Source organism: Aptenodytes patagonicus, chromosome 17 (genome assembly GCF_965638725.1).
Source record: "Aptenodytes patagonicus chromosome 17, bAptPat1.pri.cur, whole genome shotgun sequence".
Taxonomy (NCBI): domain Eukaryota; kingdom Metazoa; phylum Chordata; class Aves; order Sphenisciformes; family Spheniscidae; genus Aptenodytes; species Aptenodytes patagonicus.
The window spans coordinates 1,797,468-1,815,772 of record NC_134965.1 but is presented as its reverse complement, the minus strand read 5'-3'; the positions used below and the strand labels follow the sequence as shown (position 1 = coordinate 1,815,772).

The following is an 18,305-nucleotide window of genomic DNA, read 5'->3' as shown; positions in this document are numbered from 1 at the left end:
CTGGGAATCTGATTCCCTGGTAAACCTGACCTGGAAAGGCAAGGAGCTGCTAAATGAGGTTGGTGACCCTGGGTATTGTACAACAACCTTCTTCCCCCCTTAAGTCCTTTAATCTGCTTAAGGGTGAAGAGGGCAGGCTTTGCAAGGTGGGTGTTAATTGCATTTCTCCCTAGATAGGTGGAAGAGGGAGAGGAAGATTTAACACACGGTTTGAGCGGTTGCAAGATACTTCCCAAATTGCTTATGATGATGAATTTGGGGATTAATTAAAATATAACCTTAACAACTTCTCTTTCTCCCTGCATGTCTAGAACAACCAATGGCAAGGCATTTAAATTTTTTTAACTGTAAGTCTCAACATAAAAAGAGCGGTCGATTTCTGTATGCTGGGGAGCTACAGGGTTACTCATTAGCACAGTTCTTAAGGGTGAGTTCATTTATTTCATGGGAATCTGGGTGGGAGTCTCTGGCCTGATCTTGGCTCCTCCAGGGCAGGATCCGGCCATGACTTTGCACAGGGTGTGCGGTCCTGGGGACAGGAGGTGGCTGGTGGGGGCAAGGGCTGAAGCATTCAAGGGATGTTGTGTAGAAGGGAGACTGCCCTGATCAGCAGGGGCTTTAACGGACGGAAATAAAGTGAAGGTAGGATGGAGAGGCAGAAGAAGAAAGTATGTGTGCTAGAGGGCTGAGAGGGTGGGAGAGAAAATGGAGATGAGGATTGCGTCTGCATGGGAAGTCGTGGCACCATATGCCAAATGCAAGGCAGTTCCTCCCAGAGGGGAGGTTTGGCAAAGGCTGCGTTTTGTAAGACCTCTTATTTTCTACTTGGGGACCAGAAAGCAAAGTGGCAAGCGTGCACTGTCCTGACATTGCTGGTGCTGGACACATCCCTGGGGTGTGTAGGAATCTCAGCCGCAGGGCAGGAGGCTTATGGAGGCTGGTCCACAGACACACCACACGCCTCAGTGCTTGCTCCACCTCTGGGGGCTTCTTGTCATCGTTTTAATTGAATGCATTGCTCTCAAAAAAAGACTGCAAACACTCTGCTTTTGCAGAAAGCAAAATCCTCTCAAACACTGTAGCAGTTGAAGCTGGCGCACTGGATTGATCTGGTCCTTCCAAATCAGCCATGCGACCTGGGAGTTGGCTCTCAGAGTGAGGTACAGCTGCCATGCAATCAGTGCTCAGGCGTTACCTGTCATTTGGTGTTGGTCACTCAAGAGGGAGAGCTTCTGGAGGAAGCCACCCTGCCATGCTGGCCTGTCCTGAGTCAAGTTCCTCACCCCTTGGAACAGACTGTCTTCTGCAGGATTCGCTTTAGGATTTGAGCAGCTTTTAGTGCTGTAACGTAGCCCAGATTTTTGTTCTGGAGACAGTAAGCTCTTTAATTTCATAGGGACTCAGATTCTGTCTCTAAACACTGACCTTTTCTGGCTAAGTCACCTTGGACAAATTATTTTCTGTGTTTGACCATCTAGAAAAGGAGTGAGTTATGTTTTCTCTTGTGTTCTCTTGGAGCCCCAAACACAATGGGACCGAGACCCTGTTGTACCGTGTACACTGTTGTACCAAGTGTTTTACGAAAAGAACAAGGATAGTCCTACTTCAGGTAGCTTAAAAATCCGAGTCATATATTTAGCTCCCTCTCAGGAGTGCTTTGAGCATTAATTATGTTTTTAAAGCACTTAGTGCCTATCATCAGAAGCTCTCTATAGAAACACAAAGTTAAATAGTCACAGATCTGTGACCTCTTAGGAATTGTTCCCGATGCTGTACAGCATAACCATTCATAAATTTGCATTGATGGTAGAGAGCAAGCTCCGTTTCTCCTTCCTTGAGACCCCTGTCTGACAAAGCATTTAAGCTTATGCTTTACTTAAACACTTGAATAGTTTCACTGAGTTCAGTAACTTGGGTTTGGTAGCGAAGTACTTGAACTTAAACAAAGCTCTGCCTTTGCCATATGGAGACTAGGACATACTAGAGCAATTCCAGGTTTTTATCCAAGAAGTATCTATTGTGCTTGTATGTTCATTACATTAATACATATCTTACATAAAACACCTTGGATCCATCAACAGTGGATGTTTTTGGAGAATGCAGATGTGTACAAGAATAAAGGCATCGCAGTGGAGAATATTTCCCTCTGATGACCAAATTAGCACCTTTATTTCTGTCCTTAGATGTTGCAAGTCATGGTGTGTCACCCCTATGACCTATTTGCAAAGCACAGACAGATGGGAAGAAATTTGAAGAGCAAAAGCGCTCTCTGGGGTGTCCTGTATATCTGAGAGCACTGAATGCACACCAGTAAACCAACAACAAATTGGCTCAGTCGCTGAGTGAGAATAGCATCTGAGCACAGCCAGAACAAGTATTATAAAAGAAATTAAATGTACTAAGCAAACCCCTGTAAAATAGACTTTTTTGACCTTAAAAAGTAAGTATTAAGTTCACAGCTCAGTAAAACGCAATTAGCAGCAAGAAGCATGTGCACACTTGCTGAAGACACACATTTTAACTCTGAGTTTCTCTTTCTGCAGCTGTGTTAACATAATTCCATGTTGGCTTCAAGATGTTCATTCTTCTTTTGGGAAAGCCCGTTGTGGGCAATGTCATCCCTTCTATACTATGTTGATCTTTAAAGAATAACTTAATGAGCAGATTTAGGGGTAGCTCAAGGAGGGATAATAGGGATCAAAGGGCCCCTGTAGAGAAACTTGGAAGCATGCCGAGGACCGCTCTGAAAAGTGGTATTTCTCAGGGTACAGCCCCACATACCTTTTTTTCCACTGATTCCCAACTTTTTGGCATGTTGTCTCAGTGATGTGGCTACTCTGCTTGAGGCCATGGGTTAAAAATGCCACCCATGCTTGCCTCCTTCCCCCAGTCTTCAGGAGTGGGAACTAGGGAAGGAGGAGGGAGCTCCTTGGTTGGCCTCATCAATCTTTGTAAGGTTTTATAGCCTGACCTGGTACAGCAGTTCGGTGACTGTCTCCAGTTTTCTGCCCTTTCCCGTTCCCTGGCTCCCAGTGGCTCTGCAGAGGAGATGCCCTTTGTGTGGGGCTGATGCAGTTTGCATGCTGAACGTGTAACCTATCACATAACCAAAAAAACCCAAAATGGAGTAGCCAGCTTTGTGTTTATGATGTCTGTGCTAAAGTGTGGTATTTCTTAATTTCCTTTCGTGCCAAATGGCAACTTTTCCCCCCCTTTCCAACAGGCTAATCTATAGAGGGAGGAAATGTTTTACAAAAAGGAAAAGAACATGCATTAGAAGAAACCACAAACACTAACAGCTTGTTATAGAAACACGATATGGAAGTAACAGATTCCTTGTGAAAATAAAAGTGCAAAATATTATTATTAACCTTTGAATGGGGTTTAAAAAACGTTGGCTTGTGTGTTTGTGGGTTCTGTTCTGTTTCCATACTTGTTCCTGTGGCTCTGCTCCAGTTCCCAGGGGTAGTCCTGTCCCAGTGCGGGTGTAAACTCTAGTTGCAGTTTCTCTGGGGGCAAGATGGATTTAAGAAATTCTTGTTTCCCCACCTTTGGCTGTGTGGTCCTGTGCTGACACTGCAGCTTGGCACCTCTGTGGCATGCCCAAGCAGCAGCTCTGCCTGGATGCAAAAGGGTTGTGATAGGGGTGGGAATGGACTGCGCTACCCAAAGAAGTTAAATTTTACACTGAAGCGTAAAAGCACCAACGCAGAGTCAAACAAAAGGTTCGTCTGACTCTGGGTTTCTGGCAGTGGCTGGTAGAAGTGACTACCCGGGGATGAATAGTTTGCAGAATGGCCCCACAAATCACTGCATCAGCACAAATGAGAGGGGTGATGTTTTGCTGCTGAGGGCAGAAGAGTTTGGGAACTTCTTAAACTGCCTATACCACAGAAGATGTTACAATGAGCAATGTATCCTAATTTTCCTTTGTGCATTCTGATGCTTGGGTTGGGTCTCAAAATAAATGAGGAGATCTCAGTGCAGAATCACGGAATCATGGAAAGGTTTGGGTTGGAAGGGACCTTTAAAGATCATCTAGTTCCAACAGTTGCTCAAAGCCCCATCCAACCTGACCTTGAACACTTCCAGGGATGGGGCATCTATAACTTCTCTGGGCAAAAGAGCTGCTCTTGCCATCTGTGCTGTTCCTGCCATCTTCTCTGAGCAGGTCTTGCACGTAGCCATGTGTCCTGCCAGACTGATTTCCAGGCGGCTCAAATAGGAAAGCAAGATAGTTCGTACTTGCTTGAATTGCAATCTACCTTCTAAAAATAAAGCTGCAGACAATTGCTTAATTCATCACCCAAACGGGCTCATGGCTGACCAGCATAAATATGCAAGATTGCTTTTACCCTTGGCCTTTCTCATTCAAGCTCCTGTGTCCCAAGCTATCTGATAGGCACTGAGTCAGTCGGCGTGTATGGGAATAGCATGGGTGCTTCAGCAAAATCCATGAAGTGCAGAGCTAGCACTTAGGTGTTTGCTGAATCAATACACCATTAGGTGCATGGACCAAGGACCTTGTCTTTGTTTTGAATGGTGACGCACCCTAAATTGATCTTTGAAGTTACTGGAACAGTATCAGATTTTTAATGTGAAGACCTGCCACAGTTTATGTTATACTGCATTGGTAGGCTACTAATACAGACTCTTCTTATGATACTTCATCAGGTTTTAGATATCTGTATGTTAATTCATAGCAGATATATTGTTGGACAAAGCTTTTAGTGTTGCTCTTTAACCTCGCTGCTGTCAATGTGAAGAGAAGCTGTGATATCTCACTCCCATACAGAGAATTCGCCTCTCGCAGAGCATCCATAGTAGCAGTTGCGTGCTTTGAGTCCCCCTCTTGTCCTGGAGCCTCAGCAGGTAACTCCCAGATTTATGGCTCATAGTGGAGCAACCATCCCTGCTTATGTGTTACTAGTCTGGTCTTAAGAGGGGGAAAAAGGCAAAAAAGGTCCAGAGGGAGAAGCCTGGGGAGCATTTTGTCTGCAGCCACTTGAGTGACCAACAGTGGAGAGAAAGGGTCCTCGAAATAAATTGAACGCAGATTGCTGACGCTAGAGTGTCTCACCAAGAATGCGGTTTTAAGCCATACAAATCCAGTCATATTGCCTCTGAATCAAGCTGGTGAGTCCCAGGATGCTGTGCTGTGTTGGGGGGGGGGGACTTGCTCTGCTATGCTGGGCATCCGTTCTCTCTCTGATTAAGTCTCATTACTTGTGTCTGGTGTGTTGGGTGCTCTTCTATTGATTTTCCCCTCCCCTCTCAAACTGAGAGTATTTTTTGCTTTCTTGTTGCTACCTGGGCATGACAGTTCTTCACGATGGTTTATGCCAATTTAAAATAACAATGAGAGGATTGCTTTAGACTGTTCTAAACACTTCATGGAAATATGCTGCTGTGTGTTGGTGGGGAAATGGTTCCGCCTGCATCCCAGTAAGATTGAATCCTTGAAAGCAGGCCTTAGGCAGGGCTAAATAAAGTGAGCTCTCTGGAGCTCTTCAACATCTTGAACATGGATGCAGCGTGCCTGGAGTCAGACATCTCGCTAAATGATCTTAGTGATGTTTTTGACCCTGATTTTCCTTTTTGTTATACATTGTGATCTACTACTTTTTGCCTTTTTTTCTCCTCTTCTCTCCAATAAGTAACACAGATATTTCCAGAATATGATGGTCCCATATGTTAGTCAGAGATATAAATTTGTATTTGTGTCATAATGTGCAAGTGCGATTGCTACAACACATTCTTTTCTTTGCCTTTTCTGCAAGTACACTTCATCCATCCCCCCTCGCAGATAGATCCAAGTCTGTTATCTGGATTTGATTCAGCTGCTGGTGCTGCATATGTCACTCCATTACTTGGCAACTGCCTCAAATATATCAACGCCTTGCCTGCAAAATATATATCCTTTCCTACAACGCATGTATCTTGCACCTGCTGGTGTAATGATGTGGCTTATTACAGCATATTTCATCCCAAAAAGCACTATGAACTGCATACTGGTTACAGGAGTCCTTTTTCCTACAGTGGATACAGGGATGCTTTGGGGTGCAAACATCAGCTGCTGAACACCGTGCACAGTGGGGCATGAGGTGAAGGTGGGAAGAGCAGGGGAAAGCCATATCCGTTCGAAACTGTAGACCACGCTGAGGGTAGCAGAGTGTAACTGGTCATTTTGAGACAAACTTTTAACAACTGTAAGCCATTGGGCTCTGGGTTGAATTTCTCATTTAAAAGGGGGAGCCTCCCAGCAGCAGGGCATCTCCTGGGGTGGTTATGTCAGTACAAGCTTGGGAAGAGCATTGCTCTAATTAAATTGCCAGGAATGCTTTGCACGTGTCCAGGGTTTTCCTTGGGATGTAAATCACCTTCAGTCTTGTCTTTTGTATCTGAACAAGATATCTATGCCTAAGTCTCCCATCGAAGCACTGCCTGTTCTCCCTGCTGAGCTACAGAGTGCTTTTCTTAGCCAGGTTCTCTACGGTTTTCTGACTCTAAACCAGTTCTGTTGCTAAGTCCTGCCTTTTTTTCAACAAGTTGTTTTAAAAATGTGAAGCAGAATTGTAGACGCTAAGATCTTCAGACTTTCAGGGAGCATAGATCTATGTCCAAGCTCTTCTACTAGTCCCAGGTTTTCAAATCAACTAAATCATTCCTCTGAACTGAACAGCCTCAGCCAGTTGAAGGATTTCTGTTATTTTGTGCCTGAGGTGAATCTTGATTGGGAAATTATCATTTGCAACCAGAACTTCATAGTGTAATGGCCTAACCAGGGTGAGACTGGCTTTGAAATGCTCCTGGTGACTATATTCTCTTTGCAACGGGTGCTGATCCTCCCTCTGGCTCTGAAAGTAATTTCTCCGTGTTTCCATTTCCATATAGATAAGAAAATTTCAATTCTGACTATGTGTATGTATGTACATATATGCATATATATGTGTATAAATGTATATTTATGTTAAAATATTTCAAATGAGACTTCAAACTAGGCAGTCTAACTGTGCTCTCTTCTCCCATCCTTTTCATAGAGTACAAGGTGGGAAGAAACCTTGACATTGTCTGACTGTTCCCATAATGATGTAAGCGCAGCTGTACTTAAATCATTCTTGATACAGATGTTCATCTAATCTCTTCTTAAATATAGTTAATAATGAGGAGCTGGGCAACCTGTTTTGGTGTTTGCCTGGCTGGGCTGCTGGAAAATGTGCACGATTCTTGTGCACCCACCTGTCACAGTTATGTAAGTGAAATCTTAACGGTCTGTTGGACAAATACATTTTAGTGAGAATTATTCAAATAATTTTACATACACAGGAGCTTTTTTAGAGATGAAATATGTTGGATTACAGGTAAAGTACACTATATTTTCAGTTAGTCTGTGTCTGGCTAAAATCCCTGCTTGCCAAGCGTGGGCCCAGCAGCATTCATCTGCTGCTTTTATTGAGTTCTCATTTGTCATTCAGCGTGAAGCCAGAGGTTTGAAATTTTCTTGAAACCACCTTTCGCCAGTCACCATGTTTGTGTTTATCTCTGCGGTAAACCAACAAATCATTTGCATGGCAAAGGACACCAAACAGCTCTATCAGATCCTTGCAGCTGAAGGAGATGTTCAGATATGCTAAAAGACAGCTCACTGGAAAAGTACTGTCCAAATGGAAGGTGATAGCATTGATCCTTTAGCAAGGGGGATTTGTTGGAAGCCTGCTGCAGCATCTGATTTTGGGGATATACTGGCTTTTGAGAAGTGGTCAGCCCTGGGAAAAACATACCTAGCATGTACACTGAATAGAATTGTATAGGGTTCAGGGGAATACTGATTTTTCCACTGGACTCTAGTATTTAAGCTCATTTTTAAAATATGTTTTTTTGGTGTCCCTCCCAAGAAAGTGTTCTCTTATCTTCTAGTCCCTTTACTACTGCTTTTGGTTTCCTTTGCAAGAGTGTAAGGATGCTTTGGGGAGGCAGCGAGAGCAAAGGAGCTAACAGAGCCAGTTGTATTTGGTACTCCCTACACAATTTCCATAGCCCTTTAACAGTGCGTGGTTGCACGTTACATAGGTGTAACCTACAGTGAGAGGAACTTGTGTTATTTAGTCTAATAAACAAAAGGTCTGAGCAAAGACTGGGTAAAAACTGTCTAAAAACTGCTGCAGGGAGAAAAGAGAAAATTCCAGGTCTCAGGTTCCACCAAAGCTGCAAAGGAAAATTGGTGCCTGTTAGTCTGCCCATTACCCTTATCATTAATGAGTTGTCCCTTTAATAGTCTGTATTTGCAGCTATCAGCAGGACAACACTAAAAACTTCAGCAGTTTTTCCATAATTTCTAGCCTTACCTATGACATTTCACCCTTTGGTATCTATTCTAGTTTCTCATAAAATACCCCTAAAAGCCTATCTGTTGTATCCTCTCTTTCCACCTTCACTGAGAGGTCACGCAGAGGCAATATCCGCAGTGTAGCATACGGCACATATTAGGCCATTTACCTCATCATTTTTTTGCGTTTTTTTTTCTCTGAGTCAGAAATTTCTTGTTAGCCTCCAAATCTCTGGCTGAAGCGAGGCCAGAAGCACACGTCCCTAGGAGAGCTATTTGGGCTGGAAGATCCATGGTGCTTAGCTTAATAGGAGCTGTACTTTTCAAAGATGTCTACTTTAATTTTCTCTTTATGCTTCCCTTATTTTTCAGTACCATTTCAGTATTATTTATTTCTTCTTGAGGAGGGCTTCGTGTTCCTCTTTGCTATAGGAATGTGCCTTTCAATCTGAGCTATGCATACTCTGTAACTCATGCAGCAGGATGACATAAACAAATGAGGAAGGATGCAACTAAAAAATTTGCTTTTCCAGAAATCTTTCTTATGTTATTTCCTCCTGTTCTTTTTCCCTCTCCCACCCCCAGTGTTAAGGCTCAGGACCCCTGTTTCTCAGAAATGCTTTTCAATTTCAGGTACTCTTCCCTCTTCCCTAGCTTTCTTAATGAAAGAAGTTTCCTCAGCTAAGGTTTGTATTGTTAGGGTTAACGTTTTCCTTCATCTAGGCTGACGTGTAGCAAAATGCTTTTCCAACACTCCTGCTGCCTGGGGAGCCTGTTTGGCTGGGTGCTTTATAAATGAAGGCTGTGTATCACATTATGTTGTATTTTACCAAAGGTTTTCTCTATCCTAGAAAACTCCTGTCTCCTTATGAAACATACTGCCAGTTTAAGGAGGGAATAATGTATTTACTGTAACTGTACTCAGTCTAGGAATAATTTTGCTGTAGAGATTAAATTTTTATATCATCTTGAAGGAAACCAACTCTTTGTCAGTCCCCAGGGGATCTGATGTCTGGCTGTTTCAGCAGGAGTGGCTCCAATCTTAGCAGCTCTAAGTGGTGTCTTTTTTTCCTTCTATTCCTGCAATATAAGAGCAATGCACTCCTTTTGTCTCAAAGTTCAGATGTTTTAGGAGATTCTGAAAAAAATTCCTATTTTTGTTTCTAAGGTACTTGTTGGGTGAATGTGGCTTAAGGATGAGTGAAGCTCACAACTGTTCAGACCTCTGATCTACACTGAGCATCTAATCTTGATGCAGCCCATTACTATCTCATGAGCTTGCAAAATTCACTAGGGAGTGAATTCGCTCCAAAGATCAAGCTTTTTTGTGAGGGATTAGTGCTGTTTATCACTATAGATAGGCTGGAGCAGGTATCAGGAGAGATTTTTTTGGCAGCGGTTCAGCACTTCTGCTTTGGTGTCTGCCCAGAATGATAAAGGATTTGGTCTGTGACTTGGGAACAGCTCTGACTCTTTACTTTTTAGTCCAGTTCTTCAAGGAAGTAAGCTGATGGGATCATGCTCTAGATCTTTCTTGCTCATGTCTCTGTGCGTAACTTCTGGCCCTTCCGGGCCAATTTCAAGCAGGTTTGGCAAAGGGCTGGAGGTTTTCGAAGTGTGAAGATGCTACAAGCATGTGCTAGTAAAAGGCCACAGCAGAAGGCTGTGCTGGAAACCAGCCCTGGACAGTTGTGTATGGGGAACAATGGGCTTCAGAGGTGATTTCCCCTTTCTGCTCCTGCGTCACCAGAGACACTTAATCATTCGTGTGCAGCGTTATGCTGTTTGAACACGATATGAGATTGCTTATCCTTTGAGTCCCAAACAGCATTTCCATGCAGGCTGTGAAGGGCAAACAGAAAATGGAAGAAAGTGTATGTGCTACCTCCAGAAACATGCAGCCTGTAGCTCTCAGCTCCTGACGTGGGCCGGGGCCCTGCTGCGGTGATGGCGGTGTACGCAGGCACTGAAAAAGGCGATTCGGAGATCAGGTGAGCCCTTACTTAGGCTTGGGAAGCGTGTGGGTGTCTCTGTGTACCTCAGACATGGGCCCAGGAGCTCCCTGCCAAGAAGGAGCTTTCTCTGGGTTCCTGCCCAGCTGAAGGAACCACACAGGCTGGGCTGAGGTTAATTTCTGAAGCTATAGTAAAGGCCTCTCAAGCTGGCAGAAGTGTGCGCTTCTTTGTGCAGCCCTAAAATGGGGCAAATAAAAATGAATGAATGAATGGATTGGCTGGATGAGGGTCTGCTGTAACCATTTGTTTTCAGTCCTGCCTCTCCTGAGGCATCTTTTCAGCCAGTTGGAAGCAAATTTCTTCCTCTTCTGTTTGGACGTGAATTATCTCTCCTGCCAAACGTTACTTGAATCTTTCTTCAAAGTGCCATACACCAAAGTGGCATCCCAGCTGCACAGATGAACCCTTCTGACAGCCTGAACTGGAGGATGAAATGTGTAACCAGCACAGAGACAGACACGTAGATCCTCCCTGTCACATCGCACCTGGGAATATTCATCTTTGTGACTACCCCTGAGGATGTGTTTGCTATCTTGGGTGGCCTTGAAAGAGAGGATGATGGTTTCGCGGTAGTACCCAGCCCAACACATATGAATTGATCACCGTCATTGATTCCTTCGATTAAATGACATGGATATAGCTGTACTTACTGAGACAGAGCTTATAGTAGTAGAAGGACCAAGAAGGTTATATGCAGAAATAAGGGAATATACCTAGTGAGTAGAGTGAAATGTATGCTGGGGTGTGTTTATGTGTGTCTAGTTGTCATGATTATGGTCTTGGAATAAAGCAGTTAATGGCATTACAGGCTCGTCAGTCAAAGCTGCTGAATATAAAGTCATGTCTTGGCATTTCTCGGGTGCCTCTGCAGTCAACAGAGAGGCTTCATTTCACCAGGACCTTCATTTTGCCTTGTCACAGCAGAGCCTGCTACCTTGCGACAGCTGAGACCATGGGAGCACAGATGGGTCTATGTTGGCTCTGCCCATGTCTTGACTGTATTTTGGGAGAGGTGAAGCATGCACCATCCTGTTGTATATCTTCATTCTGTAATAAAACCACAGATAGGCAAGTAAGGAAGGTGTCCTTGTGCTCTCTCCTGCCCTGCTCTCCCCAGTCTACCTCGCTGGTAGATGAGGATTGAAGGTTTGGCTGTAGAGTACACCCAGCCTGCAATTTCAGTGCAGCCAGCTGAATTCCTTGGCAAAGATATCCTTGCTCCAGGCATCTCCTACTGCTGCTAATACCAGCTCAGGTCCACCAGGCTGAGCAACGTGGAAAAGGCTGGTATAGCTAGTTCCTGTGGTTGTTAGTGTTTTGAACACTGAGAGCTAGATGCCTCCCATCTAGTTTCAGATACTTTACTGAGGTGCTGTAGTTGTGAGCCCAATTACCTTAGTCAAGACAGAGGTAAGCACCTCTGGAGGCTGATTCAGAACTTGTGGTGGATGAGTTAGCCTTGGAGGGATGAGTCTTTCTCTGTTGACTTCAAGTGTGGAGCTCTGGAAGAAGTGCTGCCTTGGGTGTCTGAGTTAAACAATCATAATCTGTTGATAATAACCCGAGCTTGTGTTTTTTAAACCTGCTTTAAACAGAGCAAGGTGCTGTGATGTTAGCAGTTCTGATATCCCACTGGATGGGAACCCCAGGTGCCACTGCCCAGTGCCAAGGTCCTCTGTCCACAGAGCCTCTGCCAGCCCTAACCCAGCTCAGAAGGTTTCCACTTCTTCTCAGCCCTTCTTACAGATGTGTAGATTTAAAGCACCAATAGCAAAAACATTGGGGAAGTGAGAAATGTGTTAAAACGAATGAAGAAAAGCAAAATCAAGCTTTAAAAGCAAACTGGTAGATCCTGAGGAATACCTATAGTAGGCGTATGAGTGTGCTAGATGCCGTGGAAGGACGTCATAGCTCTTTGTTACAGTCTTTCTGGCCAAGAACTAGCATTGGTAGACAGTAAGACAATTTCTTACGGATTTTGGTGGAAACATTTCATGGGGAAGGTGAAGAAGGAGGAATTAAAATTATAAACTGAATTTCTGTTAGAATGTGTCTGTTATAGTGGTAAAACCCTCAGCTGATGAACTGAGGAAGCTGTTTTGTCTTTTTGGAGTGACAAGAAGCAATACGTGATCTAGGGTACCCTAAGGAAACTTATGTATCTACCGGTGCACTGTTCCTGGGTAGAAAAGATCTGATTTTGATAAAGAAATAGATATTTTGAGAAGAATTGTCTCTTCGTGAGAATGTTTTGTTTTTTTTTTTAAATACTGTTTTAATTCTGTTGGAGTCTGTGTCTGAAATGAAATTGGTATCTCTTCTCTCTGTAAGCAAGCTGAACCTTGTCCCTCCAGCCATTTGGGGTTAGGAAGTTTGTGGAGCGATCTGCTGGCCTTCTGCAGGCTGGAAAGTTTCACCTTTCCTAGCTTTCTTGACTTACTCCTCTGGCTGTTGCTGAGCCTAGAGATGGAAAAAGGCAGCTTGGATATCTAATCCACCTCCATGTCACAGCCAGCTGCTCCTTGCAGTTGATTTGTTGTTATTGTCCTCGGATAAAATCTAATCAAGCCCAGTGCGGCCAGAGGGACTCCATCAACTCTCAGAAGCTCCCTAGCAGGGATGGCTGTTTAGAGGTTCCTTGTCAGAAGGAATAATAATTTCTATTCAAGTGCTTCAAACTGTGATTTACATTCGTAGGTGATTTTCTCACTGCCCCACAATACTACTTTTTGAGGAAAAAAGTGTTTAAGTCTGTCTTGTGGATGGGGAGGCAGAGTGTTTTGTCCAGGGCAATGGAAGTCTGTAGTAGGTTTGGGAGCTGGACCACGCTCTTGGATCATGAAGCCCTGTGCATAACCTCAAGGTTATTGTCCCTTCAAAAGCATCAGTGGTGATGACAGTCTGTTCTGCTCTCAGAGTCAGGGCTCTGCCATTAAAACAAAGCGGAATATACCCTGGTGTCTTCCTTTAAAAAAGAAACAACAAAAAAAGCCCCGAAAAACCAAAACAAAATCATCCATCAATTTTTTTTTTTGTTTCTGACAAAAAGAGCGTGAGTCTCTGCTAATGAAAAATATTAAAATTCCAGGTGTCCTGTATAATAAATAATAACATGAGCATGAACTTGGCTTCCCACAGTCACCACCAAATCATCAATATAGCTCTTTTTGTGCAGCTCGTTTTGAACTTTGCCTATTTCCTTCAGCTATGCAGATATAAATAAATAATTCCACTTGATAAAGGTCTGGGAATGCTATACTTTAAAAGATAAGAAAGCTTTGAGAGGAAATTGTTTTTAAATCCATAACATTTGTATGCTGTTCACTGTTCATACTGAACAAAAATTCATTCAGTTGGCAGTTAACCAACCCTATTTTATTCTTATTCTGTGTTCAACCTATCCTTCTCCTGGGGACATCTAACCTTATATGTAATTACCTCTGAGAGTGGGAAGGAGGCCTAAATAACCTTCCTAACAACTAAATAAATGCACAGATCCCTGGGACAGGTTATCAGTTGGATGCTGGTGGCAGAGCTATCCAGAGCGCTGTGCCTGAGCCATGAAGAATTTCAAGACTTGAGTAATTTTCTTTCCAGCATTGGGCCAAAGAACTAGGATTTGAAATGTTTTCAGAAAACCAAAACAAAACACCCTGGTTTTTCAGATTATTTTTGTTTCTTTGATAGCTTGGAAATAACAGTGATGAATTTTAACAGTGATGGTGGCTTTTTTTTCTCTCAAGGTCTGTCCAAGTCACTTGGTCTCATTGAAGGCTATGGTGGACGTGGTAAAGGTGGGCTTCCAGCCACCCTGTCCCCTGAGGAGGAGGAGAAAGCGAAGGGACCACATGAGAAATACGGCTACAACTCCTACCTCAGTGAGAAAATTTCACTGGATCGTTCCATACCAGATTATCGTCCAACCAAGTAAGTACCAGGAGTGCACATGTTTAGGTATCATCTGAGAGCCAGGAGTGATGCTTGCTTTCATATTCTCGTGTGATACTGTTTGCTCTTCCCTCCTTATTGTTCACAGGGCCATGCTCAGTAATGGGCAACCGATGTAGTTTAGTTTAGCTGAAACTGAGATAGTTCATAAAGACAATTTATCGGGGGGAAAAAGCTAATTTCTTCCCACTCTTTTCTCTTGCGCTTTTTATTTTCCTAAAGCAATACATTATTTTGGGTGGTAGTAATGTGATCAGAAGCTCACATCTGCTTTCGTCAGCAAAGGGCTGTTCACTGAGCCTTTGGCATTTATTACCCTGTAAACGTGTGCAAAGACTCTCCCTTTCTCCTCCCTTGTCAGCTCCTTCATGTCCCTGCAAGACCTCCAGGGCCTTCCGGCTGCCCTCGTGCTCCTCCCAGCACAGTCCTCCTCCTGGGAGGCTGCTGTGGGATCTCCTGTTGGAGGTCTGTGCAGACGCCTTTGAAGGGAGCCCAGTGGCTCAGGTAGCAATATCCTTCCTCTACTATTTCTCCAGAATGACCTTTTAAGATGATGATGGTGATGATGATGATGTTTACCTGCTAAGCACCACAGAAGAACTGACTTTAAATGAGATGCCAAATCATTTTGTTGAGTGTGAGAAAAGACATGTTGTAAGTTTACCTTTATGAAAGTTAATTTTAGATACGGCTAGCAGAGTGTTCCTCAAAATAGGAAAATGTCAATTTGTCCAGGCCTGGAGTGAAATCCCTGATAAAAAAATGAGCTGAGAGAGATTTAGATTCTGAAAGATATGTGTCCAATGCCTATGTCATTAGGACAGTGAGAAAGCCATTGCTTGGCATCTGCAAACCATTGAAAATCATGCAGCAAGGGGATGCAGCTACATGTCTCCAGTGTACTAGCAAATTGTTAAGGATGTGAGAGCATGGAGAGATTTTGTTCCTTCACTTCTCTGCATGCTGCATGAATTTCAAGCAGCCACTCAGAGTTTCCAAGGCTGTCAACCACTGACAACAGAAATATTTGGATGAGTTTTCAAAGGAATGGAGGCCCAGCCTCCCATTATGCTGGTATGGTTCGTCTGGAGAAAATGAATTGCAGGTACAAATTGCACCTTTGGCTATGTGATATGCAAATCCCACTACAATGACAAATCCTTGAAGTGAGACCTTCTCTAGCAGTTACCTGAGTCTGAGCTTCTTATTTTCATTTCTCATCCAGAACTCTGACTTCTAGCAGAGCCAGCATTACTTTGTGAGAATTAATTTGAGAAGTAATGTTTTTTCAGATCTTGCAGGGGGAAGAAAAGGATTAATTCTGACATTTTTAGGTTTGTATTGTATTCTTCCTCAGTGCCACTATCCGTCATTTCATGGGAGGGTGGTGGAGAGGACAGATCAGGCACAACAATTTATTAAATATGCATCACTTTGGAGCTGGGCTAATAATTTGGAGAGAATTTGTGGGTACTGACTGCAGCTGCATAACTTGGTGTCTTTTATCTATGTAATAACTTCAGGGGTGTTCAGTTTTGGTTTTTTTTTTTTTAGGGATCAATTGTCTTGGTATTGTAAGAGAGCGGTTGGTCTGGTTATGAAATAGGCTTGAGTTTGCTGGAGGATTTGAAAAGTTTCAGCTTTTTTCTACTTCTGACTTCAAGATCCATTCGCTATTTTGTGCATGCAATTTTATAGCTGATTTTATGAACAGTTTAATACAAACCATTTAAGTCAAGTATCCTGGTCTCTGATTAAAATAGATTCAAGTCAAAGGAAATTAGCCTAAATGGTTTTGAAATTGCGGCATTAGTGGGGAAAAACTGTTGAAAACCCTCCAGCTGATAAGCATTACAAAGCATGTATTAGTTTTAAATATAATAGCGAAGCCTGTTTGGTTCAACTAAAGGCTGTTCAGCGTCTGGAATGCCAATGGACTCGGACTGTTCCTGGCAGCGGCTGTCACTCATGCGGTCTTTCCTTTTAATGTTCTCTTTTTTTAAAGAAAAAGATTAATGTGGTCAAGTGTCACTCTCCTGAGTGCTGAGCTATGCTGGATCAGACCTCTTAGTCCTTTTCCTGCCCCCTCTTTGTGACTGTGGCCAAAGTGAAGGGGAGTAAGGGGAGTTTAGGGGAAATCTGGCACATTTTGTAATCTTTCTGTATTTAGACTCCCTGCACCTCACTAAGGGTTCAGAGACACAGGTGTCCCTGCTCAGAGTGATTTGCAGGCAGATGTGGGCAATGAGGAGGCATCACGAGTCCCATCTGATGGCCTTCTGAGTCCTTGCCCAGAGGCAGCAGAAAGGATAGGGGCGAGTTTCCCTGGAGAAGATGGTCCAAGAGGTGTTGGATGCAGGGTGGCACTTAGGAGAAGGTAAGGTCTTTCCCAGGGCCAGAAGTGGGGGCAGAGTACCTTGCTTGTATTTATCTGGGGAGTTGCGGTGTCTCTTTCTGGTAGTTTGGACTATCATCTTCATTTTGGTTATAAAATGCAGTTTATTTGAGAGATTTTCTTTTCTTTTCTTGAAAAGCTGAGGCTGCTTGCCAGGGCTGGAAGGTAGAAAGTCTACCCTGCCGTTCACCGCTTGAGCAGTATTGGGCTTTATGCTGGAGTGATTCCCAAAAAAGTGCTGCTGATCGTATGGATACATGAAATACGTGTGTGGTACTGATACCGTAAGGGAGCTGTGCCTGTAAGACCTTAGTCTTGAGCTCATTGATACTGAATGTTTCTGATCCTGGCCTTCTGCTGAGTAGGAAAGGTTGTGTTGGGTGTGCAAAGCAATGTGCTTTTAGAGTGAATCAGATAATGGGATTACATTTTGGATGACTGAGAAAGCTACTCCTTTGGTGAAAATAAGGGAAGACTAGTATTTTGATGCAAGGGACCTTATTTCAAGTCTTGCTGCGGAACAGTGGCGTAATGACATAGCATAGGCAACACATTTTTATCTTGCTTGATTAGGTTTTTGGACTTTAAGATGAGATTCCTGCATGTTCTGGAAAACAATTTCTGCTTCTAGACTGGAAGTACCCAAGGTGCTGCCCGCAGACTGCAGGTCTTCTACACAAATCTCCAAAAAAATGAGCTGGAGAGATTTTCTTCAATTTTCTGCACAGACTGTGAAAGACAAGGCTGATTTGTGAGTTTTATTGTAGATCAATTCACAGCATTTTCTGCTTGCCTATGAAGGATGGGGGGGGTTAAGAAGACGTGTTGTTTTCTTTATTGAAAGTGAAGCATATTTACATGGGATCCTAGGGGCTGCTAACATTCCCCGCTTTGATACTAGATTTTATGCACCTCTATTTTATTCTGTGATGTATGATTTAATGGGAACACCTCCTACATGTAGCGGGGAAAATAAAAATTGCTGTGTTAGATCAGCCTGCCTATCCATTTTATCCAGTATCTAATCTCTGATAGTGGAATTACCAGATGCTTCAGGTTGAAGAAATCATATTAAGGAAAACTATGACATAATCTGTCCATCTGGTACGTTCTTTCTTCTCTATTCTCTTTTCAATCCTATCTAATATAAGTGTGGAGTTCTCATTATCTCTTTAAAAGTCTGTTCTTTCCTGGAATCCTGCTAAGCTCTGATTCAGTGGTATTTTATGGCATTATGGGATTAAGGGGTAGATTTAAGAAAAATTTTTAATACCCACACTTGTTAGGACTATTGAATCATTGGGTGAAGATGACATATTCCTGCTGCTGCGAATCTCTCAACAGCTCTTCTCGTGCAGGCAAGCTTCAAGATATTAAAGCGAAGAGGAAAAACGGTGTAAGTGGTAAGCAACTTCCACAGCTTTGTTTTCAGAGGTGTTGAGGGCTTCCTATCCAGGAGACCCTATCCCTTCCTCCTGCCTGCCTTGTGGGTCCTGCATATGGGTCAGGCAAAAGCATGGGAAAATGTTGGGGTTGTGTATGGGGAGCTTGACCTGCTTTTGTGTTTTCGCAGCATGCACCTGGTAAAAGGTTTGCATTTACTAGCTGGACCACACAGCCT

The 18,305-nt window shown here is 43.3% G+C and overlaps 1 protein-coding gene across 1 annotated transcript in view; it reads left to right on the top strand.

The window, feature by feature from the left end:
- Positions 1–18,305, top strand: part of GALNT17 (polypeptide N-acetylgalactosaminyltransferase 17) — a 226,719-nt gene that overhangs the window by 44,912 nt on the left and 163,502 nt on the right. The window contains exon 2 of the mRNA XM_076354461.1: positions 14,085–14,268. Within this exon, the coding sequence (XP_076210576.1) occupies positions 14,085–14,268 (184 nt within the window). The remainder of the gene's footprint in view (positions 1–14,084; positions 14,269–18,305) is intronic.